This window comes from Macadamia integrifolia, chromosome 3, assembly GCF_013358625.1.
Source record: "Macadamia integrifolia cultivar HAES 741 chromosome 3, SCU_Mint_v3, whole genome shotgun sequence".
NCBI classification, from domain to species: domain Eukaryota; kingdom Viridiplantae; phylum Streptophyta; class Magnoliopsida; order Proteales; family Proteaceae; genus Macadamia; species Macadamia integrifolia.
This window is the reverse complement of record NC_056559.1, coordinates 30,904,480-30,930,451: the sequence shown is the minus strand read 5'-3', so window position 1 is coordinate 30,930,451 and position 25,972 is coordinate 30,904,480. Positions and strand designations below refer to the sequence as shown.

Genomic DNA, 25,972 nt, shown 5'->3' with positions numbered 1-25,972 from the left:
AATTACAAACCAAACCACCCACCAGGAAACTACACCCATTAAAGAAAATAAAACAAATATACCCGTAATAGGTTTCCGTGCAAAAAAAGCTCTGGTCTCTTCATTGGAAGAATGACAAGTTCATTTAATGTCCTTTTGACATCTTCGAGGGCACCTATATCATCAAACATGACTCCAATTTCATCTGGAGGAACCACCGCTGAAACGAAGTTGGTTTCATACTCATCCTTAGCAAGGTTCTGCCATAAATTAGGAATGTTACAGATGACGTAGCCAGGATAAATTAGCCTACTCACAGCTTTAGCAAAGTGGACCATATAGAAACAGCTACCTTCAAGTTTTGTGAGGATTTTGTGGATATCATTTCCTGCTCCCTCACTCTCAAAATTGCAGTTTCAAGACTTCACATGAAACAACAGAGATCAACTTCCAGACCATACCAGATAAAAGGGACAACCAGGATAGTAGTACAGAGTTCTTACCTTTCACGGGATACATTTAACTTTTCCCCCTTTATAGAAGGAAGAAGGCATGTTGACAGGTAATGATTTCTAGCCCATCCAACAACTTTCTCAGCTTCTGCACAACACCCCCCCCCCAGCCACCCCCAAAAAAAAAAAATAGTGCAGTTAATAAAACAGTTGTGCAGTATGGCAATCAAGTGATTCGTCTGAGCACTTGAATTTATAGTTTTATGAAACAAGTATCAGTTTCATGAAAGAAATGGATAAATAGCTAATTGAAACATGCGCAATTAATTACAAAAATAGAAAATTTTTTGGGTCATAGAATTCATGTTAGAAAGAACAGAGATTTTTTTATTTTATCCCAAGATTGAAATAGGACGGAATAGAGTGGCATAGATATCATCAATCAGCAGGAGATACTAAACTCAACATATTCTGTGAAATGCTTTGAGGTGGTAACACGAAATAGGAGCAGCATGCCAGGTATAGCCTAGATGAAAAGAATTGGTCATTGCCAGTATTTTGGGATGTAATGGGAAGTTTTAGACAATGAAGTACTCGATCTTCAACAAGCCTAAGTTTATTGAATTTCCAGATGCACCTTTAGAAAGCTTGAAAAAAGATTGGCCGTTTAGAAGAAATTTCCCTTCTCTTTTGGTATTTATTTATTATTATTTTATACATATATATATATTTTTTTTGAAGGGGGGGAGAACTGGGTACTGCTCTATCCAAATTGACTCTACCAATGTGCCATTTTTTCATTCTTAAAGATTTCAACTTGAATAGATATAAGCAAATTGAATTTAAAAAAAAAAAAAAATAAGGGATAATCTTACGAGAAGGATTCCAAACCAACCAACAACAACAACTCAGCCTTATCCCAACTACTCCAAACCAACCAAAACATGTAAATTTATGATTGATTTTCTTACTTTGTTTTGTTAGGATCACACCATCTATATTTACATGTAAAAGCTCCATGCAGGATAGTTCATGCCCCTCTAGAACCTGAGATTCAAAGTTAGTAAGGAATTAAATCCAACATATCAGAGGTTCAGTGTGCCTTAAATAACTGAACTCGCAAGAAAGAGCATGCCTTGGCATCATTTACTTGCAAGTAACAATTAGTTACTTGATCAATCAAAAAAAATGAAATCGAGCATTTCTCCTTACCTTGTGCAATTCAATTAAATTACTCCGTGATATTATAATTCTCCTGTCTTCTTCAATTTGTTTATTGAATGTTCTGAGTAGTTCCTCTTCCTGCAAAATGCAGGGAACAAAATATTATATACATAGATTACTCACAAGCATATCTTGCTCCTAAGCAAATCACTTTGGCAGAAGAATGATATTGATGGTGATGAAGGCCACCAAATGTTTAAAGGAGTATAGTTCCAAAAGAGTCTCTAAATTCATAAAGAAATAGCACAAAGCTTGAGATAGAAATCAGTTTATACATTGATAAGTTCATGTTTATGAACGGAATAGCACAACACTTGAGATAGAAATCAGTTTATACATTGATAAGTTCATGTTTATGAACGGACCCTCATGAAAGTGGTCTATAAATCCACATATCAAAAGCTTCAAAGGATCCACTTTCAAAAGCGTCTGATCAGAATCGAGTGATCTACTTTATAAACTCTACAGAGAAATAACTAAGCATGTTCAAATTTTAAGGCATACAAGAAAAATTTATATCTTGCAAAGGACTGATCAGAATCGAGTGATCTGAGAACAGGAAAGGTGTGGGTAAGTCAATCCTAATTCTACCATGAAAACAAAGCACAGAACTAGAACTTGGACTCTACAGATTCAGTAATTGGACCCAGAATCTAGAAAGAATTAAACAGGAACTGGAGTGCCAAATTTTTATGAGACTAGGCACTTATGTAGAAATAAGAGAGATAGTTCCGAAGATATCAACCACCTCTTCTTTGGGTGTCCTTTCACTTCCACCATCTGGAAGTGAGTCCTTGCTAGTTGTTAGCCTACCAGGAGGTTCCCCAAACCCAAACCCCCCACCCCCCAAAAAAAAAAAAAAATCCCCCTCTCAAGAGAATTGATTTGGATTGACATGACCTTCGCTGGGAAGTCCATCTGCAACACTGCCAGTATGCTCACCTTTGGGGCTGCTACTAACCATATTTGGATGGCGCGCAACCTCCGTAGATGGACCTCCAACTCTTAGTCTTTCCACAAGATTTGGAATGCCATCGAAAGATATAGAGATAGAAAGCAAGCTGTAAATTGAGCTAGAACAGAGTTGCCACAATTGTTCAAAATTTCGATCAAAATGACTTGAGACTTTTAGAATATTTAAGCTTTAAGAAGCCTCAAAACAAAACAGGGATCGACACTGAGGCATACCAGATTTCAACCAAAATTTCGGTCATTCATTTCTGTGACATTTCGACTCACTTCGGAAAAAATCCAAATTATTTCGGCAAAAATTTCGAGACTTTGAACCCCTTTCAACTGAAAACTCTAGAACCATAGAAAACCTCAATTTTTTTTGGTGAAGTCCATTTTGCTACTGAATCAAGACTTAATGGTCAACTGTGGAACATCCCCTTCAATATTTGGGTGGATTTGAAGATCATTTGGCCAAATTTTTTCAAATTTCAAGTTTTCCACCTACAGTGCTGCTGTTTTGGACTTTGAGAGATTCTTCTAGAATCTGAAGCCAAACTACCATTTTTGGGTACGTCTTTTTACAGTCTAAATGCTCAAATAGTCAAATAAGTTTAGAAATGCTTAATTAGGGTCCCTTATCTCTTTCTTGCTCTTTTTCAATTTTTTACAATGCATTTGGCCTGTTACCAGCAAGTTATGTCTATCTGCCAGCATCACGATGATTTGGTGAGAGCAAGGATCAACAGGGAAGTCCCTGTATCTAAACGTTTATCTGGCTTATTCGTTTTGTCCTTACAGACTTTGGCTTTTCTTATTGTTCTTCTGTACTATGATCTGCACTATATTTTTCTCCTGGCAATAGAACTTGTTATCACACCCCAAAAAAACAAATGAACCACTCCCATACCCTACAATCTAAGAAAGTTGGAAGATTCGCATATTTTAATGTTCGATGAAAAAAGAGCAGCAAGAACAAGATGTGAAATTTTTCAATGACATTTACCAATGAGTTTCCTCAATAAATTTTTGAAGACTACACATTTACCTTTGGAGGATGAAGACAGATAACATTATTGAACAGCTTATATAAATCATTTTCCTGTGATCTTTTTGTTCCTTTTAATCCCTCTGTAAGTCGTTTCAAGGAGAGAGGCTGCGAATCAAATATGAAGATATAATGTTCAGAGCTAAAAAGAAAATAAGTGAAAAATAACAATTCCACGTGATGTTCATGGTGCACCTACGCAATATTAATAACTACACACAGAATACTAACGCCTAATAAATTCAATTTGGCAGATCATTTCCTTCATAATGACATGATGCAGAAGTATGATATGTACCTAAAGATAAATAAGAAACTATGTTTCCCAGATATAGCAAGGGCATAGCATAACCTTTAGCAAGACACAATTTACATTGAAAATAAGTATCTAACACAGTACAGCATCGAGCTGAAGTATCAAACCAACATAGAACATAAACATACATTTTCTAAGGAGAAGCAATACAATTATATACAATCAAAATAGGGGACAGTCTTGGCCTCCTAAAGCAAGCTGTCACTTACGCTACCTGACCAACTTAAAATAATATCTACGAAATGTCACTACATATTCATGGTAAATACTAATCTGACATAATAATATTTACTAAATGTCACCACTTGTATATGGTAAATACTAATACTTCTATGCATAGCATTCATTATAAGTCAATGCCAGTAATAAAGCTAAGCATATTTAAGATTTGAAGTTAATGATAGCGATGAAGTAACACAAACAACTTATCAAAATAAAATAAATGACTAAAGGCAAAAGGTTATCTACTCTAAGTAGAGTAGAGAATCATCTAATCCGCACCCCTAGTTGTGCCACGTGGAAGGGTGATGTGGCAATTGCAACTGTTAGATGTCTAAGAAATATCATGGATTGGCCACATACCAAATTTCAGAATAAAATTCAATCATACACCATCTAATGCATTCTTGCATTTTTTTTTAGCCGTCCACGTACTTGTATGCAACTTCCTAGATTTTTCAAAGCTCTGTTTTTGCCACTCAGCCAACTCCATCTGGGCTGGAACTTGACATGTGAGCAGAGGACATTGTGGGCTAACTGTCCATCAAAATTCAGATGCACTAGGCCTGCCAGATTGCAAGATATATTTGTGCAGAGCAGACTCTGCTCAGAGTAGAGATCTATCGCTTGAAATTAGATAACACAAATATTTACAAATTTGTCAAAACTGTAAACATAAAGATAATTTAATTTCTAAATTTACTTTTCCCAATAAAAAGACAACTGGTTATCATACTGGCTTCCTAGTAGACATTAACTGACGGAACCTAATCCTGTGTCTCCTGACCAGTTGAGTTAACAGTCTAGTTGTTACCTAGGTAACACTAACCATCTTGGTACAATTTGGTTGGGTTGCACAGACTAGGAGTCAGCAATGCAGAAGCGCAAGCCAAACCCCACCTCAAGTTCAAAAATACACAAATGAAGCCCAACATGAGCAGTGTTTGGCTCTGAAAAGCGATCATCAGGTTAGGATTGATCAGGTTATGTAACATCATACCTAAAGGAAGCCTACTAATAACTTATAACAATTGAAATCAAGCCATTTACTCATTATTTTAAGGAAAGGCACGCACAAATAGGAACTCATAAATTTTTGTACACAAATGGATACAAATATGAACTCATATAAGATATAGAAGGGCTAGGGCTTAATATTTGGTAATGCTTTCTATATAACATGCTATATGCCTCTACATATATGTTCTCATGAAAAGTTGAGCAGAATAAAATTTTCTGAATCCAAGTTCAGCCAAGCTCGACCAAACAGACCAACTAAGGCAAAACTCAGATTGCATTTAGTTCAGTTAAGGTCGAGTGACTTGAGTCCAATCCAAATTGCACCCCCAGTTGCTAAACAAGCAGCAAAACATGTCAGGACAATATTAAGAAGCAAACATCACGTTGCATATTTAAGATGGAGATGAACCTTATCCTTGTTACCTACCCAGTATTTACTAATAGAGAATAAAAATAAGAAACCGAAGCAAAACTAATTGATAAGTGAGCTCCGTAACACTAGGTTGGTGTTGGTAGTACAAAAGATACTCTTAACTCCATTTCACTCCAGGAATGCTCTAATTTTCCTTTAGTGTACCTCAAATCCTAATCTTCAGCCACATGCTTTCATTGATGCCACCAATATTCCTCTATTAGCCAGCCATATATGTTGAATCAGAAGCAGCTCTGTGATAAAAGTCACAAACTGACAAATTGACATGCAGTCCATCCTCGTATTCTCCTGCTTTATTTATTTTAATTCTCCATATCTTTGTCTGTTCTCAATTCGATGTTCCATTTTTGTCCTAGAACAAAGATTTTCAATATCACATTTTTCAAGTAGTTTTTGTCCTTCTTTCCTTTCAATTCGTGCGCCACATTATATAAAGTAATAAGAATATGGCATAGCCACCAAGAACACTAGAACCCTCAATGCATGGCCAGGTAGAAAGACCCAAATACAAATGCAAAAGGAGAGAGAGAATATCAGATACAAGCATTTGTACCCCCTTCCTCCAAACATGAACTCCCCAGTCCTGAGCCCTTCAACCAACTCATCCCACCCCGCTAACCCTAAAATATTTAAAAAAGAACATCAAATATAAGTTATAGGCCCATGCTACTTCAACATTCATTCATCCCTTGGGGCCTAGGTTGTTACTGAAAAAGGCCTGACCACCTTCAACTACCTTTCTAGAGACAACAACCATCCTCTCCCCTGAAATCAAGGGCTTCCAAGTGTGGACCCACTCCACACAGCCCCAACCTTCTCTTCCACATAGCCACAAGCTTTTCTTAGGCATTACTCTCTTGGCATTTCATCACAGGGAAAGGTTTCAGGTGTGAGATTCAGAGGTTGAAGTCGCCTAGGGCAGGTGATCCTACGCATAAAAGATGGGAGGAAAAGGAGGGGTGAGGGAGATTAACTCACAACCGAAGGGTTGCTGCTGTGCGCTAAAACAGGGTAATAATGAAAGGAAAACAGAGATGAAGAAGAAGAGGGAGAGGAGAGATCGCACAAGAAGGGGGGGGGGGGGGAAGCTCGCACAAACACGAACAGCCACGCAGGCTCTCGAACCAAAATACTCAACTTACTCTTTCAATCTTCTATTCCAAACAGTTACACATCTATTTATAAAACCCAAAAGACTCTTAATAACTTCCAAAAACTTAGACTATGAAAATAGAAACCTAATAAAACTCAAATTGGAAATTTCCCTACATGTCTTATTGCTACCCAAAATAAATGACTACATATCTTTCCCAAAGAAACTAAATCCTTAATATCCTACTAGACAAAAAATCTAATTGGACCCAGTGCTTGGTCGGGGCACTCAGTGAGTTCAGTCCAGTCCAAAGAATTGCTCCTACATTACAAGCAGCCCAAGTATTCATAATAGTAGCCTTCAGATGATACACAATTCCTCCTGCAGTAAGAGTTAGTTGTGGCACTCTTCTCACCCATCTATCATAGGATTGAGGTCCTCGGACGAATCCTCAATTGACAAAACATGCCAACAACAATATATATATATATATATATATCTCAATCTAAGTGACCTATCTACAACTTTGCCTATTTCAGATCACCAATTTTGGCAATATATATATATATATATATATATATCAATCTAAATGACCTGTCTACAACTTTGCCTATTCAGATCACCAATTTTGGCAGAATACTATCTTATCCATTAGTTGAATAACTTCTTAAAAAAAATGCTGACACATCATCTAGAGACCCTCCCACTATAATGGTTTTGCACATTCAATGCTGCAGTACTGGTTTTGGATCAGGAATGGATATTTGAAGCCCTTATTAACAGAATGATAGCCTTGCAATCACCGTCCGTGACCATATCTACCCAAAGCTTCTCCACTGCTAAATGATTTATTACAGCAGAAGATAAGAGTTCCTAATTTTCCCTACAGACAAAAATTTTGCATGTGTGTTCTTATTCTCACTTCTTATCATGCATCAATCTTCTAAATCAACTATTTTCAGTTTATCACAGTCTACTTCCTCATACTGCTCAGTCCCAGATAACGCTGTCAGTTAACATGCACATGCTTAAACACAACAATTACAAGTGTAAGACTTCAAAATCAATTTCACCCAGTGTGATGGGTACAACGTGCAACCCTCTCCATAAAGACAAAAGAGACCATTGAGAGGGACTACAGTTTAACATCACAAATCAAAAGGAAAATACATAAAAAATCGAAGGAAAAGTTTAAGTTATTTAATGACAATAATGCTTACCAGCTTTCCAAGGCGACCAAAATTAGGCAGTATCATAGTCTGCAAGACAACATAAAAAAGAAGCATTAGTGATATCTTAAGACTATAGGATAGCATGGTGAGACCCAGACCCTATCATATAGAAGTTACTCAATGGAAAAACTTAGAAGCTCACAAATTTTTCTTTCTCCTTAGACCCCGTTCCAGTTTCAACTTTGTTCTGCCCACAAATCAAAACAACGGGGCCAGAGAGTTGGTCAAACATTTCCTCGACCTTACGAACAAAGTCCTTACGTTTTGACTTGGGAACAGCCCTTGACAACCACTGGTAAGAATCTGGGAAATAAATGATTAGTGGTTGCAAGGAAGGCAAAACCTGCACATAAAGGAAATTAGACTTCAAGTTTCAAGGGATTTCCATAAAAATGCACAAGGACATCACAAGAAGGATCTGAACGAAAGTTTAACCTCCCAGACATTGAATTAAAAAGAAGATAACAACATCATAAATTCTTTACACTAGATAATTGTACTTCACCTATTGGTAGGCCCAGTTGAGCATCTCACCTCCCAAAGTGCCTCCATTGCTATGTACCAATCTTCAGACTGCATGTCAAGATCATGCTCAATATCCTGAACTGATAATAAATAAAACTTGATCAGATTTTAGCAACTTAATATACAGATATTATGTTATGGCAATAAGAATTTTATTATGATAAATTTAAAAATGAGCAGGTTAATCATATTCCATGGTTCAAATTTATAAACCATGAAATATAGAACATTGGAAAACATTCTTAATATGTGAACAACGATGCAATAAATGTATTACCAAAAAAAGAAAACTCTTAGAATTCAATAAGGAAATTTCCTTGCAAAATTATTGAAAAATTCAATAGTCAAGACTTCATAAGAACTCTCCCTCCCTCCCTCTCTCACGTTCAGTCTCAAAAAATCATGAAAAACATCAAACCTCAGAAATAGGAAAAAAGATCCAGTATTGGAAGACTGAATCAGTAGTTACATAACAGAAGTGATGCAGAGAAGGTGTTGAAGACCTATGTCTGCAAGAAGAAAAGAGGGCCAGCAAGTCTAGCTCTCAACTAGACTAACTGGACCATTCTGTCCAGCCCAATCGTGGGTATGGTTCAGCCCATCTGGGGCTTAATCCTATTTTAAGTAAACCTTATTTGTTTATTCATTTTCCTAGCTGAATTAGGGGACTTTAATTTATGTTCTATTTCAGCAACAAGTATATTTAGATTAGGATTTGGTTTCCTATTCAGGATAGGAATCTAAGTTTGTTATTTCTATTTAAACTCTTGAAGAGCCAAGACCTCACATTCAAATAGGCAATTTGTTTGATTAAATGAAAGATTATTGCTCTGCAATACTGAGGGAATCAGCTTGGCGTGAGGGTATTCAGACAGGAAATTTGATCTCGTTGGGTGAGAAACCTGAGTTCTTCTATTTCTGCTTTTATACTATGTTTTGTTCACTCCAGGAACTGGTTCTTCTTTCCATCGATTAACATATCTGTGTTCAGGTATTAATCTCTGGTAACTAGTTTGCATTAGTTATTCATTCTCAAATCAGTGGTCCTTATTGGTGACATTATTCTGATATTTTAAAAATCAACGCACCTCCTTTATCCACCTGCGGCACCCTGGCACCCCAGCACCCCTGTTTGGCCAGTTTTCCAGCCCAAAATTCATGGCAGTCGCATACGGATCTGCTGATCAGATTTGGCCACCCTTTTGGGGTTTTCAAGGCCCCCTTAAGAGAGGAACTCGATCCAAGTTTGGGGTGGACTTGAGGCTTTGACTGGCTGTTACTGAAGATCCCCTATTTTCTGCGACTACTCTATTTCGGATTTGAAATTTTGAAATTACCTTGAATTCAACCATTCTATTGGCCAAATTTGATTTTAATTTGAATTTTCTGTTTATAGGGTTTCAGATTCAGAAAACCTTAAGTTTCAAATTACTTTAAATCTAGTCATTGGGTCATTCCCATTTTTTGAAGGGAATACAATGTTTAGCGTTGATTCTTACATGAAATACACTGGATCAAAAACTAATGACTTAAAACTCTACCAAAAAAAAAAAGATATTCTCTCAAAACCCCAAATCGCTCCACAGCCGATGGTGAAGCACTCCAGCAGTCCCTCCTCCTTCAATTCTTCTCCGGCGACAACTATTCTTCTTCGGCGGCCTCCAGCGAAGGTTCCTTCCCCTCTCTCCAGGTATGTTGTTGTTTATTTTTTTATTTTTCTGATTTTTCTCATCTTCTTTGTGAGAATTTTTTTTTCTCTCTTCTTTCAAAATTTGGCTTCCATCTGAGAAGGTTTGGTTTTTCTGATATTTGTCTGGTTGAATATCTGATTTGGGTTAGTTTGGGATTCTGTCAGGGACATTGCTCTATCCAACACCCCCCCCCCCAAAAAAAAAAAAAACCCAACCAAGGAGTGCATGCAAAAATGTCTGGAGCAACTAACATCCAGAAAATGAGAATGATTCGACTGGGATATTATTTGTACAGAATTCCCCTTACACACAAGATCACTCAATATACTAGCCAAATCTGGATGAATCAGAATGCAGAAACGTAAGAAGAAGCAAAAGGTCATCATCCATTGGTCCATTTATTAATGTAAATCTGGTTACAGATGTAACCACCCCCAGTATCATCTAATAACTCCAACACAACACTGTCAACACTAAGCTGAACCCAAAACAATACCCAGAAAATAGGCCCATCGCCGTAGGGTTAACAGCACAATAAGTGACCACCCACCAGTACTGATCTGTAAAATAACTCAGACATCAATTACAGAAGTCCTGTTATGTGACCATAAACCCCAGAACATGAATTGAATGAAGTTATCAGATCTGGAAAATAGGTTAAATTAGGGCAGACGTAGAACTTACAAACCAGGCCAAGAAACTGGCCCAAAAGCTGGTTGGGTGCTCCTTGCAGGTCCCTTGAATAAACCTCAATATTAGAGCCCGATTAGGTGGCTGCTTGATGAGATATGGTGGTTCCTGATTGAACTCACAAAATAGGAAACTTCTGGAAATCTTCCATGAAGCTTCATGGGTGGCCATCAAATTTGGGTTCAAGGACCCTGTATGAATGTAATGAAGCCTTCAAAAGATGAACTTTGATGACTCAGAGATCAGGGACTTATAATATCAACACTGCTGCCCAGAAATTACTCCTTCAAGCTGCCACAGGTCTCTGAACAGAACAGCACTAACAGGTATTGATGTTGGTCTTCAAAAACTCATGATCAAACTTCAGACAGAACTTGGAACACACCAGAAAACAGAGAAATATCCCCCCTCCCATGGTTTAAAGTATCTCCGATACCGATCCGATACCCTCCAATACGTATCTTAAATTTATCCGACCGATACGATACATGGAATTTTTAAAATCCTTTCGTATCGATATATATCCCATGATACATACCGATATGCATCAATACACCACTATACACATCGATACAATACGATATGCACCAATACGACTCTATAGAAAATATAAAATCGAAGTGAAATGTACGTTTCGGTATGTATCGGTACATATCGGTACGTATCGGTGAGTATCGGTATGTATCTATTGGTACGTGTCAGTGAGTATCAGTATGTATCGGTGAGTATCGATATGTATCGATCGGTACGTATCGGTGAGTATCGGTATGCATCGATACAGTGCGCTACGGTCATATAATGGCTAAGATGGGTAATTTTTCAGAAAAACACAATTTTTTGAGGGGTTTTTGTTCCACAGTTGCTGCCAGCCATATTTCTCTCTAACTAAAGTGGAAATCAAGATTGGGAATAAGGATTTTAAATTTATGGAAAAACTACAAACCTTGAATTCTTCGTGCGATACCCTCAATTTAGTATTTATGCATAATACATGTTATCAATAGCTTTTTTTTAACAAATTCTTTATGCAAAAGTGTTTAAAAAATTGTTTCCTATCCATTTGTGTGTATCTTTAGCATATCTCCGATACGATACGATACGATACCCTTCGATACGTATCTTAATTTTGGCCGACCGATACGGCGACTGATACCGATACTTTAATCCTTGCCCCCTCCACTATTCTTACGCTAGTCACCATGTCACCACACATATTTCTAATATGTCTGCATATTTACTTAAATCCTTCTCTTCTCTAGAATATGTCGGATTAAATCTCTAAGGACCCTGTCATAGGCCTTTTCTAAGTCAATAAAGACCATATAGAGATTCTTCTTGTCCTCTCTACATCTATCCATGAACCTCTTAAGAACAAAAATTGCTTCCATCATGGATCTTCCTGGCGCAAAAAAACAAGTTGGTTCTCTAAAATCGTAGTTTCCTTTCAGGTGGGTTTCTATAACACTCTTCCATAACTTCATGGTATGGCTCAATAATTTTATGCCTCTATAGTTATTGCAGCTCTGTATATCAACCAGTAAAAATACTATCACATGGGCCATTTTGTCATTATTTTAAAGACATTATGTTGACCAGTAAAAGATAAATAATAGAAAAGGGATAAAAACTTTGGTGTGAAGATATTGGCTGTCATGGAGGTCTACAACTTTAAATCTACATCAAATAATTCATGATAGTGAAATTTTATCATGCATTTAGGTTTCCATCCATTATAACCATGAAGAGTACCGAGCAAAAAAGTACTCCCAACTCCTGAGAACCATAATAAAAGACTTTAACAATTTCATAACAGATTTAGCAGCAATATAGGAATTTAACTGATGTGATTATGTGAAAGAGAAGCTCACCATGCATCCAATAAATTGAAGGTTGTGCAGCTTGTTCTGTACTTTTATCATCCTTATCCCCATCTGTTTTGTTTTCAGTATCTAAAATGACTGCCACTCGATCCCCATTCACCTCATACACCTCCCCACGCTGACCGCTTGACAAAGACCTGCATAAGTTTTTAACTCTAATTATTTGCTGATGAAAACATCAGAATTAAGAATCCAAGCATAAGAAACATTGCTAACATCCAGAAGAAAAAGCTTATTAAGAAGTACTGAAGACAACAAAACTACTACAGAAATGTAAACAGTTTCCAAAGGAAATCAGTAATTCAGTATAAATTTTACTCGACGAGGGATGATCTAAAAAATGAAAAAGAACATAAAAGATAAAAAGAAGCATCAATGAAGTCTGAAATGTAAAAAAGATAGCGTAGAAGGAATGTAATTGAGAGATGAATATAAAATTTCTGGGTGTTTCCAAGCTTGAAATCAGAGCCAAGATTGAAAAATTATATATATTCATAGGTATGAATTTGTGTCATAACTTGCTCTACAGTACTTGCCAAGACAGAATATGTAAGAATGGCATTTATTAGGGGTGTCAAAAAAACCCGATCAACCCAAATCATCCCTAACCCACCCTGAGCCTGAACAAGGCTTGGGCTGAGATTTCAGCCCATAGGGTGGGTTAGGGTTGAGATTTTCAGGCCCGTTGTAGGGTTGGTTTGGGCCTGGGTTGAGGTCTCAACCCAACCCAACCATGTGTATTAAGTATATAATCATATAAATATGCTAATAATTATTAATGGGTACTTATAGAAAAAAGGTCTTTCGTTTTCCACAATCTGCACATATACGAAAACTTTGGTCTTTGGCCTCTTGCAATGCACTAAGATCAAGCAACCAAGTAACCGATAGTATTGGGTTGGACTGAATTGGGTTATACTTGGCCCAATCAGGGTCCATCAGGAGTGGGTTGGGTTGGGCTAAACCCGACAGAGTTGGGCCTGGGCTGAGATATCCCAGCCCAACCTAGGGCTGGGCTGGGCTGGGCTGGGCTGGGCTGGGCTTGGGTTGAGTTAAGAGACCTTCGGGTTGGGGCTGGGTTAACCCAGCCCATTGACACCCCCAGCATTTATAATATTTCCAGTCAAGGGTTGGCCATCACAGAATCTACCCTGATCACATTTTCAATTTATGCAAACTAATAAATTGCAACTGCTATGGATTCAAAACTCTGCAACATCTAAAATGAAGTTCCATAGGACTAACACGTCACGTGTGGCTAATAGAATATCATAAGTTAAACATCTAGAAACTGGAAAGTATAGCATGTAACAAGGACACTGCCCAGTGCATTGGTGTTCACTACTTATATAAGATATCTTAACTCAATGACATCAGGAGATTCAAAAGGTGAATAAGTCCTTATGGTCATATAAGATACATTTGCAAAATAATATAGTCCATATAAGAGTGGAACATAAACAGGAAGTGTTTTTATTAAGCTGGAGTGCATGCAAAAGACAAATGGCATAAACATATTGTTAATAGTGATATACATATGTGGATATGAAACTGCTGTGATTATTTTACATAAGAGAGCATTGCTTGTTACATGCTAGCAAAAGACTACAATTTCACAGAATAGTTAATATGGTTTCACCCATAGTTGTCATGGCGTCGCCTAGGCGTCGCCAAGGCAGCAATTTGGCATCCTAGCAGAAAAAGAAGTTCATGGCAGTGCTACGATTTACATGACTCACAAATGGCGGTTGCCATTGGCTGATAGGCGTCGCTATGGCACCGCCATGGACGCCAAGTCACGCCTGATTCACTAGGCAGTCGATTTTTTGTAAAATGCAGAGTGATTTTGATAGGGCTATGTTGATTTTTGATGATTTGATGTTACTTAATGCTGGTTTTATATGTTATAGGGTATATATTGTAGGCTTGTAGCATGCTAAATAACTTTAGAAAATAGGGGAAATAAAAAAATAGCAGACTAAATAACTTTAGAAAATAGGAAAAATAAAAAATGAGACATGGACGATTTGACCGCCATAACGGACGATTCATCGCCAAATCAATTAGCCACCCCTCCACCGCCTTAGATCAATTTGACACTATGACAACTATGGAACTTTCACCGAACATGAACATTCCTCCAAAGGACACAACCACAACTACCATCACCAAGTCCAAGAAGGAAAAATTAACCAAACCAAACCATATGACACTGATTTAAACTTTGACAAGTCTGACCAGCAGAAAACAAGAGAACTCTTTCCTTCACTGAGAAGATTCACATAACACTGACATGTTTCTGATCCAATGTATAGCATCAAGAAAACTAAACCTTAAATTGATGAAGTGCCCTCTGCATAACATGGCACCATAACAATTAAGAAGACGCATAACCTAAAAGCCCTCCAACTAGAGATTCAAGTGTGAGCAGTCCTTACATTCCCCTCAAATCAGCAGATCGGTCCAAACTTCCTCCGAGTGAAGGGTATTGACCATTTACTTGCCACATTTGAATGTTGTCTACAGAAAATTCTACCAATTATCCAGAATTTCTTTTTCAGAAATAAAGATCACTTATGGCATACTAGTTTAGCATCAAAAGATGTCCTGATTTCTCATGAAGCAACATAGTGAGATATTTTGGATCTTTATTCTTTAACAATCGTGAATATGTTGGATGATTTAACCAAGAGCACTCAAGACAAGGTCCCATGGTGTATGTTCTTCGCCGATGATATCTTTTTGGTGGATGAGACAAAAGCAGGGATTAAGGCTAAGTTAGAGCTATGGAGATCAACCTTGGAATCAAGAGAGTTTAAGATTAGCAGATCGAAGACGGAGAATATGATGTGTAACTTTAGTCACACTATGAGCGATAATGACAAGGTGAAAATTGAGAGAGAGACCGCAAAGTGACTATTTTAATTATACGGGGTCGACCATAAAAAAAGAAGGTGAATAGAGGATGATGTTTTACAGAGAATTAAATTAGGATGGATGAAGTGGAGAGATGTGACCAGAGTGCTGTGTGACCAATGTATTCCTTTAAAGCTTAAAAGGGAGTTCTATAGGATTGTGTACATGGGACGGAAGGTTGGGCAGTAAAGAAGTGTCATATTGAGAAGCTATGATGTATAGCAAAGATGAGGATGTTATAATAGATGTGCGAAAAAACTAGGAAGGATAAAGGAATGAAAGTATTAAAGCTGATTTGGGAGTTGTCCCAACTAATGACAAGCTCCAAGAAAATCGATTGAGGTAGTATGATCATGTTCAAAAGAGGCCTAGGGACATCCCAATAAAGAGCAGTGATATAGTTATGATTGAAGGAGCTAAAAGATCCAAAGGCAAGCCTAAAATGACCATAGGAGAAGTTGTGAGGAATGGCATGCATAGTCGAGTTCTTGTCCCAAGTATGACCTCGGATAAAGCCTATTGGAAGACAAAGATCCATGTAGCTAACCCCATTTAGCTGAGTTTCTCCTACCTTGTTGGGATGTGCCTCTTTTCTCTTACTTTCATCTCTCTTTCATTTCTCTTTTATAATTTCTTATTTTCTTATTTCTCATTTCTCCTTTTCTATTTGGACCTCAATGTTCCCTACTTTGTTTTGTACAGATCCTTCTAGCCAACCCCATTAAATTGGGATAAGGCTGAGTTTTTTTTTTTGTCGTACTTACCAACCATGAATACAATTCAGAGACAACAATGAAAAATTATTCTTAAAATTAAAATGGCTAGAATTTTACTTTATTAAGAATGACAAATCTTAATTATATTTGTAGATGATGTATCCATTTGTAATGACTATGTACATAGAAAATAAATTAAAATATAGGGGCAACAGGAAGGGTATTCTATAACCTTACCTAATTACTATGGTTCCTCTTTCAAGCAGCCCAATCTTTACATGAAGAGCTAACCATAATGAAGTTGACAATTTCTTGATGTCCTGAAGAAGAAAGCGTAGGACCATGATATATACATCTACATAGTAAAAGGCTGTGATAGGTCAGGCAGCACTACTTTCATATGGTGCATAACCCTAAAGCTCTAAACCTAAGGAATATGAATTAGTCGTTTTCACCTGGTTAAAATAGACATTTTATTTAACCCCCCTCAGTGAGAATCTACAATTTCTTATACACGTCAAGATGAGCACATACACACTGCTCAAGGGCATAACTGACAATTCATTCAAGGACCTTAGAGAATGGATGAACACACAACCTCTTGAACTATCCCCAAGTATCATAGGTTCACTATCAATGACTACTGACAAAACAAAGAAATCATTTCAGATTGTTGCAGACAAAATGAAACATAATTAGCAAATGCACTGTAAAGTGCCAAGAACAAGATGTGATTCAACCTCAACCTAACAGTTGTCCTCTACATATCACGAAGACTTACCAACCTACCTGCCACGAATAATGGTATAAGCACTTGTTGGACCATCAGAAGTTGGTATTTTCCCCAATATGATCCTGTGATGCAATATATATGTTAATGATTCTTCGATGAAGTCATAGCTCATCGGTGACGAGATGATGATTAAGAAGGATCAGAACAAATACACCTATGAAATGACCCTCTATGGAAGCCAACCAGCTAATGGGCCAACTACCTCCTTTTAATAAATTGGCTAAGAATCGTAGAAAACCCATGTGACACTGACTTCTTATTAGTTTGTTTTGACACCAACAATATAGTTTTCAGATCAGTCTTATTAAAAAGAAGATAAATCCAAAATGCACACAGGGCAACATCACAACAATTCTATTCACCATGTATTCTATTACAAGATGTCTGTATAATCAAATCAAAGCACTGACTCCCTATATGGGGGAAAAAATGACTAGAAAAGTCTGACTGACTCTAATAAACATCTACAACAGGTAACAAACCAGCAGACGAATAACAAGTTACTCGTCTAATTGAACCAAAGACTGCTCACAATTTTGTCGTTCTATGTGTTCATTGTGGTAATCCAAATCAAAGGAATGATGTTTTGGTAGCCAAATATTCCTTTACACATTTTTTCTTTACAATTTGGAATGGCAAGTTGCTAGGGCATGGGTACGTGAAGAGGAACTTTTACTCTAGATTATTCCGCAGGTGAACCATCCTCAGAGTGGAACCACGAGGCATTAAGGAGTCTTCACTCCCCCTCTGGAAATGCCTCATGGGCCAGCTGCCGATTGCAATTTCTAGTCATTGCACATTACAACCCTTGTCGTATTGGACTGGAGTTTCAGAGACCAACTAGTTGTGAGAATATCAGACTGGTCTCTTTCTCAGAATTTTTTTGTTTGAAACAATCTAAATATCTACCAATTTGGAAAGTAGGACCACTGAAATAGAGCCCCAGTCTGGATTTCTGCTCTCCTTTGTTCACTCTGATAAGAGACATGAATTCCATACAGCTCAAATGGATTCAAGGCCCCAACATCATGTTGCAGGCTGGGTCCTATGCACTTTCCAAAGCCATTGAGTATAATTGAGTAAGGCACTTCCATCAGACAAAGGATCACAATGGGACGTACTTGCCTGTGTCAAGATTTTGGTCCAGTGTAAAGAGGCTCTATCAAGCTTCATCTTCAGATGTAGAAGATGATATCTGGATTTGGCTCGTCTCCAATTCCTAATCTACCAATTCTGGCACACAGTCGACACGTGTCCCTGCTTAATCCAACAGTTATTGTAACATGCTTTTTGAAATGAAAACCACTAACTTTTTCAAAACTAAAACCACTTACATTTATTAAAACCACTAACTTTATCAAAACCAAAACCACAAACCAAAAACCATACACCATATACCTTTCCCAAAATCCCCAAATGTCAATCCCAAAATCAGAACAGAGAAGGAAAATGAAGAGAGAAGGAATCAAATAAGGAGGAAACGAAGAAGGAGGAGGAAACCATTGAAGAACAATAACAAGGAGGAAGAAGAAGGAAACAAAGAAGAAGAAGAACAAGGAGGAAGAAGAAGGAAACGAAGAGGGAGAACTGAGATTTAGGTACGATATCTTCACAGTTGGGATCTCAAGCTACTTCCAAAGGTGTGTAACTTCTTTCTTTTAACTTTCCTTTCCGACCTTATTTGTGGAGCATCAACATGTTCATTTATTTTTTAACCTTTCTGTGTTCAATTTGCAACTAAATTGTTCATTAAAGGTTACCAGACGCAATGATCTTTAAGAAAACATGTTGTGCAGGATAGATATAATGCAAGAAAGAACTAGCACTAAAGGAAATATACTATCTTTTTCCTCTACACTTGAATATTTTCCCCTGGATGCTTCATTAAGTATGCTCCATACCGGAGGTGAGACTATTACCCTTAAATTATTTGCATGCACAATGTGCTTCATTGATGATCAAATATGCAACGGTTGATTGAGGCAACATATAACAGGTGGATCAGAAAATTGTGCATTAAGTAATAGCAGCATTTCTTAATGGTTTCTTTCGCTTTCTTATGATTTACAATAAGTTGTGCAGGTGTATCTCTGATTGAAGCACTGTATAATTATATTTTATCCTGGGATCGGCCCAAAATGAACATGTTGATGCTCCACAAATGACGTTAGAAAGGAAAGTTAATGAGTTTATGTTGATTTATGTCTATTGCTTTCTTTTTATGAATATGCTTTGTTTACAACCATACAACCATAATAATAACATAAAAGTACCATTGCTATATTACATTGTGATATATTGCACACCTAGCACCTTGTCGCCAGGCTCCCCTCCAACACCTTGGATTGCCTAATCACCATGACAACTATGGAGGGGGAAAAAGTTTGAATTAAGAAACCCATTCCAAAGGTTACCATAGGAAACTGGCCTATCTGTGGGTGAAGGTGTGGGAGGGCCGCTTATCGTGTTTTGGTGAATTGAGGGGATCTCTAGCATCATTGAACTCTTTTTTTCTCAATTGGAAGGGTCTCCCTTTTTTCCCCTTTGCACCATTATGCAGCAACATACTGCATGTAACAGAGCTGGTAAGGAGAGAGATGCAAAAGATAGGTCTTTAACCCTAGTATGGCATCTAACAAAGCTGCTTGGAGGGCAAAGAACCAGGTTGCCGATTTTTCAAAGGTGTTGCGGTGCTCTATGTGTGTGTGTGTGTGTGTGTACTTTTTTTTTTTACCTAACTCGGATCCATGTGGCCGAGCCCATTTAGTTGGGATAAGGCTGAGCTGTGTTGCTGTATACTAGCAATCAAGGTGGGTGACCAACCCGGTTCCTACCAGCAACAAGCTGTGACTCAAGGTAGCTTTCAAGGCAGGAGCAGGTCAACTAAGAAGAAGGTGCTGCTTCTTTTCATTAGAATTTCATCAAGACTATGGCATGTGGTCAAATCGTCAACGTAAAAGAGTTGTAGGCTTCCAGAGCTCTTGAGGACGTGGAATGGAATGAAATATTGTTGATGCAGTTCAAGGGAGAAAATTGTTCATGTGCGTTCATGTGCGTTCATGTGACCTGTTTACGTGTTACCAGTCATATAGTACTGTTTATATGAACAGTTGTTGCAGTACTGTTCAGGCCCATATGTGGGCCATGTATTGGTCAAGTTTAAGCCCACTGTTACAGCCTTATCCTGCCCCAAAAATAGGCATCATTAGTAGATGATTTTGGGAGTTATGGTGGACCCAGGAACAGATTTTGTGGAGAAGAATTTTTAGAATATTTATTAGATTTGGCAGGACCCATCATTGGCAATTGCATGGGAAATAATTCAGGCGTTTCTGCCCTGCAAGAAAATCAAGTTTAGAAGATATTTGTAGGCCCCATTGGAGATATTCAATGAAAGATAATACAAGAAACAAAGCCTAGCCTTCACATTAGGGGGGAGGGTTGAGTAGGCTGCAACATAGAACAGGAGGCCCAACAATGAGTCTAGTCCTAGGGAGTCAAAAAACGGGGAGGGGGGGCAGAAATAGCTTGCTTTTGACCTCAAAGAGGATGAAGTCCCAAATTTGCAGTGAAAGGATCTAAGCTTAGAGCTCCATCCATATGTGGTAGATCGCAACACCAAAAGCAAGATTTCCCATGGCATCGCAACTAGATTTGCCAGCAAAGGTCACATCCACCTATATTCATTCTCTCTCAAAAGGCAAGAACCTCCTTCGGGGCCAGCATTTTACAAGAAGGCCTTCAATGCAAGATCTTATTGACGTCCTTAACTATTTTTTATTTCCAGTTTTAGAAAATTTTATTTCATTATAATAGAATCTTGGGAGTTTCTATTTTGTTGGGTTTCTATTTCTTCGTAATGTTGAAATTGGTTTCTTAGCCTTCAAGTAGCCCACGCACACTACGGATTACCAGTTTTGTAATCTGAATTTTTACATTATTATAAATACAAGAAAGGGGGGGATCTCCCCATTGGTTTCGGTGTTTGAAAGAAGGAGCTTTGCATTGTGTGCTGAGTGAATCAGTTGCTGTGGAGACAGCATATGGAGAGAGACAATGGGTAAGAGGCCCTTCCTGTCCCTCCCTCCTTTTTTCTTCTTATCTTCTCTTCTTTTCTTTTGTTTCCAAGTGATTCTGTCCTGTAAAGTTTAGCAATCACACGACCTATGTCGTGGGCTATTTCCAGGTAATATACTACTATCAGTATCTATTTTGTGCCTGAATAACTAACTACTGCTATTCTACAAAGTCTTAACCATTTCTGAAGTTTCCATCCCAGTTAAGTGCCTGTGATAGGTGTTGTTTAACAGCAATAAATCTTAATCTTCAGCCCCTGATTATGGAACATCTAACCATCAGATGAATCTGAGTTTTTAATATGTTACTTCCTTCCTTGTCTGTCCCCTTCGATCCAGTCTGAATTCCATCAGACCATTGGATTGAAGGCTGCATGAGTTCCTCATTGCTTTCTATTTTCTTTTCTTAACCTTCTATTTTCTGTTCTTATCTGTTTCTCTTATTCCAACTTCCCAACCAGTGGATGGATCTAATATTTTAGGTGCATGACCTACCCTTAAGGACCTTTACTCAACTGGGATATCAGCCTAATCCATCGTCCAGAATAGAAGTCAATTCTATTGATACATACTGCCCACTGATTCTGTGTATGTTGATCACTGTGATTCTGGCTACTCAGTAGGTTAGGTAATGTTTGTTCTCTCCCAGCCAAGCCCAGCTACATCAGTCGTACCTGAGGAACTTTCCTCAAGTCTTGCATTGCAGTTGGGAAGATAGGAGAATCCTCACATCCAATTATCCAATCAATGAAATATAGAAGTCAGAAGATCTTCATTTTTTTTCCTGATAAGAAAAAGACTAGTCCTTACAGCTTCAAAGTCAGGGATGAAGGTGGCAAAGAATATTGGGCCAATTTCCTTAGATGGACCTAGATGCATGACTTTTCAGGATACCAGGCAAAGCCAGCTTATCTTATTAGGAGAAGGGTGAGTCACAACTCACAAATCAAAAGGCTGAACCTGCAGGTAGAGAAAAATGTTCTTCAGAGAGGAAAGACCTCTCAATCTTTCAAGTAGAGATCTAATAATGTAGTAGTGATGTCATGAAACATGTGAGACTTTCTGTTCATAGAAGTTTTTGTCCTGTCAGAACTTTTAGAGTATTGTGATTCATGGGAGTAGGTGACGTTTGTGTCAGGTTTTTTTCCCATTTTTTACCTTGGGCCAGGTTCTTTTGGCCTTGCTCTGTATGCTCTTGTTTTACCTTTTTCCCCTTCTTCAAAATCAAATCTCTTCTCTCATTTTCATTTTTTATAAAGAAAGAAACAAAGGCCATGCTTCAAGTGATAACAATGCAGGAATCATCATACAGAAGCAATCCAAGATCCAGATCAAGTGGTCTAGATTCAGCATAGCTAGCATAGATTTGATTTTATGCAACCAAATTTAAGTGGGGGGAAAAGTAGTGATTTTTGATAATTTAGAACAAGGGTCAATCTAGCTGTTAGTAAGTCTTTCTTTTTAGCATTGAGTACAATTTTTAGATCTTAAAATATTTTATTTTATTCTAGTCATGCATAGGTAACAAGTTGTTAGTAAGAGAGATAGGAATCTAGATTCTAGAGTCCTTGTCTAGTTAGTAAATAAATTTAGAGTGTTAGCTTTCAAGAGTCTTTATTAGATAGGCAGTTCAATATCCCTCCCTCCCTCCCTCTCTTGATTGGGACAGATCTCTCTCCTATTTCTTCTCTCCTCTCTTGATATTTCAGTAAGCTCTCCCCCCCAATCGATTCCTGATCTCAATCCCTATTTTCTCTCCTAAACCAATGTCTGTATTTTCTCTCTCCTCCATTCCACCTCATCAATATCAATTATCTATATTGCTTTATTTCTACTTTTCTTGCCTAGGAATGAATTATTGGGATCAGCTTGCTATCCTTCTAAAATCTGACCATTAGATCTGAGATCAGATCTTATATAAATCTAACAGTTAGATCAAGATCTCTTCCTCCTCTCTCATAAGTGAGCTCATCACCTGTGGATTGATCTAGTCATTCTTCATCAAACTATCAGAATTCAAAAACTGCAACTATCATATCTAGAGGTTGATCATAGCATGAAGATCAAGAGGCAAGAAGAAGCAATTCCTTCAGACAATGTCACCACGAACCATAACAAAAATTCACAGGTATATTGACCCATAAAAAGGGGGGGGGGTCCAACACAGAAAGAACAAATTCCTTCTCATTTCTGGCTCTTATTAAAGGAAACTCCAGGACATGACACCAAACATGATATCCCATCAATCAGATGAATCTTAAACAGATTAGGCATCAGAGAAGGCCAGTAGCCACTCAAACCGCACAGTATCTATAAGTAGACGATTCCCCAAGGGAACCTGAAGCATCATGGAACAAACAACTGAGAAAAGTACAGTAAATAGGGTGATGTGTGATGTTACCAGGCCCACAGAAAAGAACATTCATGTTGCTTCTAGACTTTCTAAGGATCAGTCTATCAGAGACTGGGGACAGTCCAATGGTCAAATTTTGGGAGGATGTTTGGCAAGGAAACCTATCCCTAAAAATGCGTCAACCTAGGGTTTACTTGATTGTTGGAGAATAGGGTGAGAGTTCTTTACGTAACTCTGACAAGGAAGCAAGATGAAACAAGCTATAGGGCACAAAAGAAATCTAAGAAGTTTAGAGCAATTAGAGGCCATCCGTTAATCAAATAAGGCCCCTTCAGGTCCTGCTTTGACAGGAATATTCACTCTTTTCATTACAAATTTAACCCCTTCAACCAAGAAGAAATAGACCAGCCAGCCAAAGCTTTCCCTTTACTTATAATTCAGAAAATTCCAGCATAATGAGGAGTTCGGAGCTTGTAGTGCTAGAGGAACAATATGACATTTAGGGATTCTTTAAGAATCAAACCCAAATCAATGACTATACAGGAATAAGTGCAGCTCAACAGGCATCAACCTTTGACATCCTTTGGGGCTCCATGTTTTCACCCGGAATCAAAAGGACTAGGAGGATTCTCATTCTTGCAAGTAATCACTTCTACAATTGTTACTGAATGAATTCCACTTCCTTTCTGGAGTGTCAGATCTTTAACTTTGACGGCAGTTCATTGGGGAACCTGGAGATGGGTTGAGAACTACAAATACACGGTAATATCCAAGTCGCCTATTCAAGTCCTTGGGGGAAGAGAAGTGTTCAATATAGGCAGAACAAAGGGCCTGTTTGATTTTGTTTCTGCTGTTTTTGTGTCTAGAAACAGCAAAAACGGAAAAGGTGTTTGATTTTTCTGCTTCCAAACACGTTTTTAACAGTGCGGTAGGTGTACTCTCTGGTTCAAGACACGAATGGAGGCACAACGTTGCTTGTATGCAGCTCACGAGTGAATGCACGACGTTGGAGTTGCAAGTATGCTTCGTGGAGATGAGCTTCAAAAGGATAAAGGCAGTCCGAAACTGTGAGCTTCGCACAACCATGTTGGATTCACCACTTCTGGGTAGTGAGAAGTTTCAACAATGGGTTGGAGTTGGGGTTGGGGTTGGGGTTGGGGTTGGGGTAGGTTGAATGAAGTATCGGGTTTTTCAAAAATTTTGTCCCTCCCGCTTATTTCTAGAAACAGAAAAATAAGTCTGACTTGTTTCTCCACTCCTATTCCATTCATGTTTCTAGACACAGAAATAGGCATAAATTTCTATTTCTATTTCGAAAAACAAGTAAAATGAAACAGAAAAATCAAACGCTTCTTGGGTTGTTTTTCCGCTTCTGAGCACGGAAAAACATATTTCTGGAAACAAAATCAAACGGGCCCAGAGAGTAGTTCACATTGAGGTATAGCATTGACTACAAGGATGCAGATCAGATCAGTTGCAAGTTGGTGACTCATGGATGAAAAAGGACTTCATCATGTGAAGAGCTTAGTTCATAGCAGCCATCACTGAAATATTCCAGATACAGCCCCAAGATTGAGCAACACACATGAGAATGAATTAGCTAAGGGTGGCGATGGATCTATTCACATGGTGCCTCATTTTTACATTCTCTGTCAATTCCCATGCAGCAAAGGGCCAATGTAATAGATTCATAGATGCAGTGCTTTCATGTTTGTTGATTTAGTGATTGTTCATATATGTTTGTATCCTGATCAAGCTAATTTCATTTGTGAAATTGTGGTTCATCATCAAACTAGAAGGGGAAGAGGGCAACAAATGAGCACTTCAGCCAATGATTATAATAATGTCTTTCCCAAGCAGCCTGGGCCCTGGTGTTCCGGACAAGGCAGCAGAATAATTCCCACACACATGTATTTAGAGAAAGTGAGAGAGGAGATGTGTAGAACAGAAAGAAAAAGCATGTCTCAAGGCTGCAGCACTTAAAAGTGAAAGACAGACATCCATAACAAATGCATATTGTATGATGGAAAAGAATTGATGGAAACCTGTTATCAGCTTCTACACATACAGGAGGGCCGACATATTTCACCCGATCCCCTAGAAAAAGACAAAAGTAAGTAAAGCCACACATAGATATTATGACTAACAAAATCAAGACCAAAAAGTTCCTACCAGATAAAATAAAAAAATAAAAAATAAAAAAAAAAAAAAATCTGTTTAAAAATCTGGTTCAAACAAAAAGTGATAAAAATAAGCAAATTCTTCCCACAACTTCAAGCATATATATATATATATATATAGGGGAAGTGTTTCCTATGGGGGAATCCGGTTCATGCGAGTGTGTGAGGGCCAATGGTAGTGCAGG

At 37.9% G+C, this 25,972-nt stretch overlaps 1 protein-coding gene across 2 annotated transcripts in view; it reads right to left on the bottom strand.

Moving 5' to 3' along the window:
* The window catches only part of LOC122073690, a 41,153-nt gene that overhangs the window by 5,840 nt on the left and 9,341 nt on the right, over nt 1–25,972 (bottom strand). The window contains exons 7-18 of one of the 2 annotated variants that reach the window (XM_042638316.1): nt 25,653–25,704; nt 17,175–17,240; nt 12,742–12,890; nt 8,502–8,572; nt 8,110–8,310; nt 7,956–7,994; nt 3,655–3,762; nt 1,644–1,733; nt 1,403–1,478; nt 483–579; nt 332–401; nt 63–239 (exon numbers count right to left, since the gene is read on the bottom strand). In XM_042638316.1, coding sequence (XP_042494250.1) covers nt 63–239; nt 332–401; nt 483–579; nt 1,403–1,478; nt 1,644–1,733; nt 3,655–3,762; nt 7,956–7,994; nt 8,110–8,310; nt 8,502–8,572; nt 12,742–12,890; nt 17,175–17,240; nt 25,653–25,704 — 1,196 coding nt within the window. The remainder of the gene's footprint in view (nt 1–62; nt 240–331; nt 402–482; nt 580–1,402; nt 1,479–1,643; nt 1,734–3,654; nt 3,763–7,955; nt 7,995–8,109; nt 8,311–8,501; nt 8,573–12,741; nt 12,891–17,174; nt 17,241–25,652; nt 25,705–25,972) is intronic. The other variant, XM_042638317.1, reaches the window with a different exon arrangement.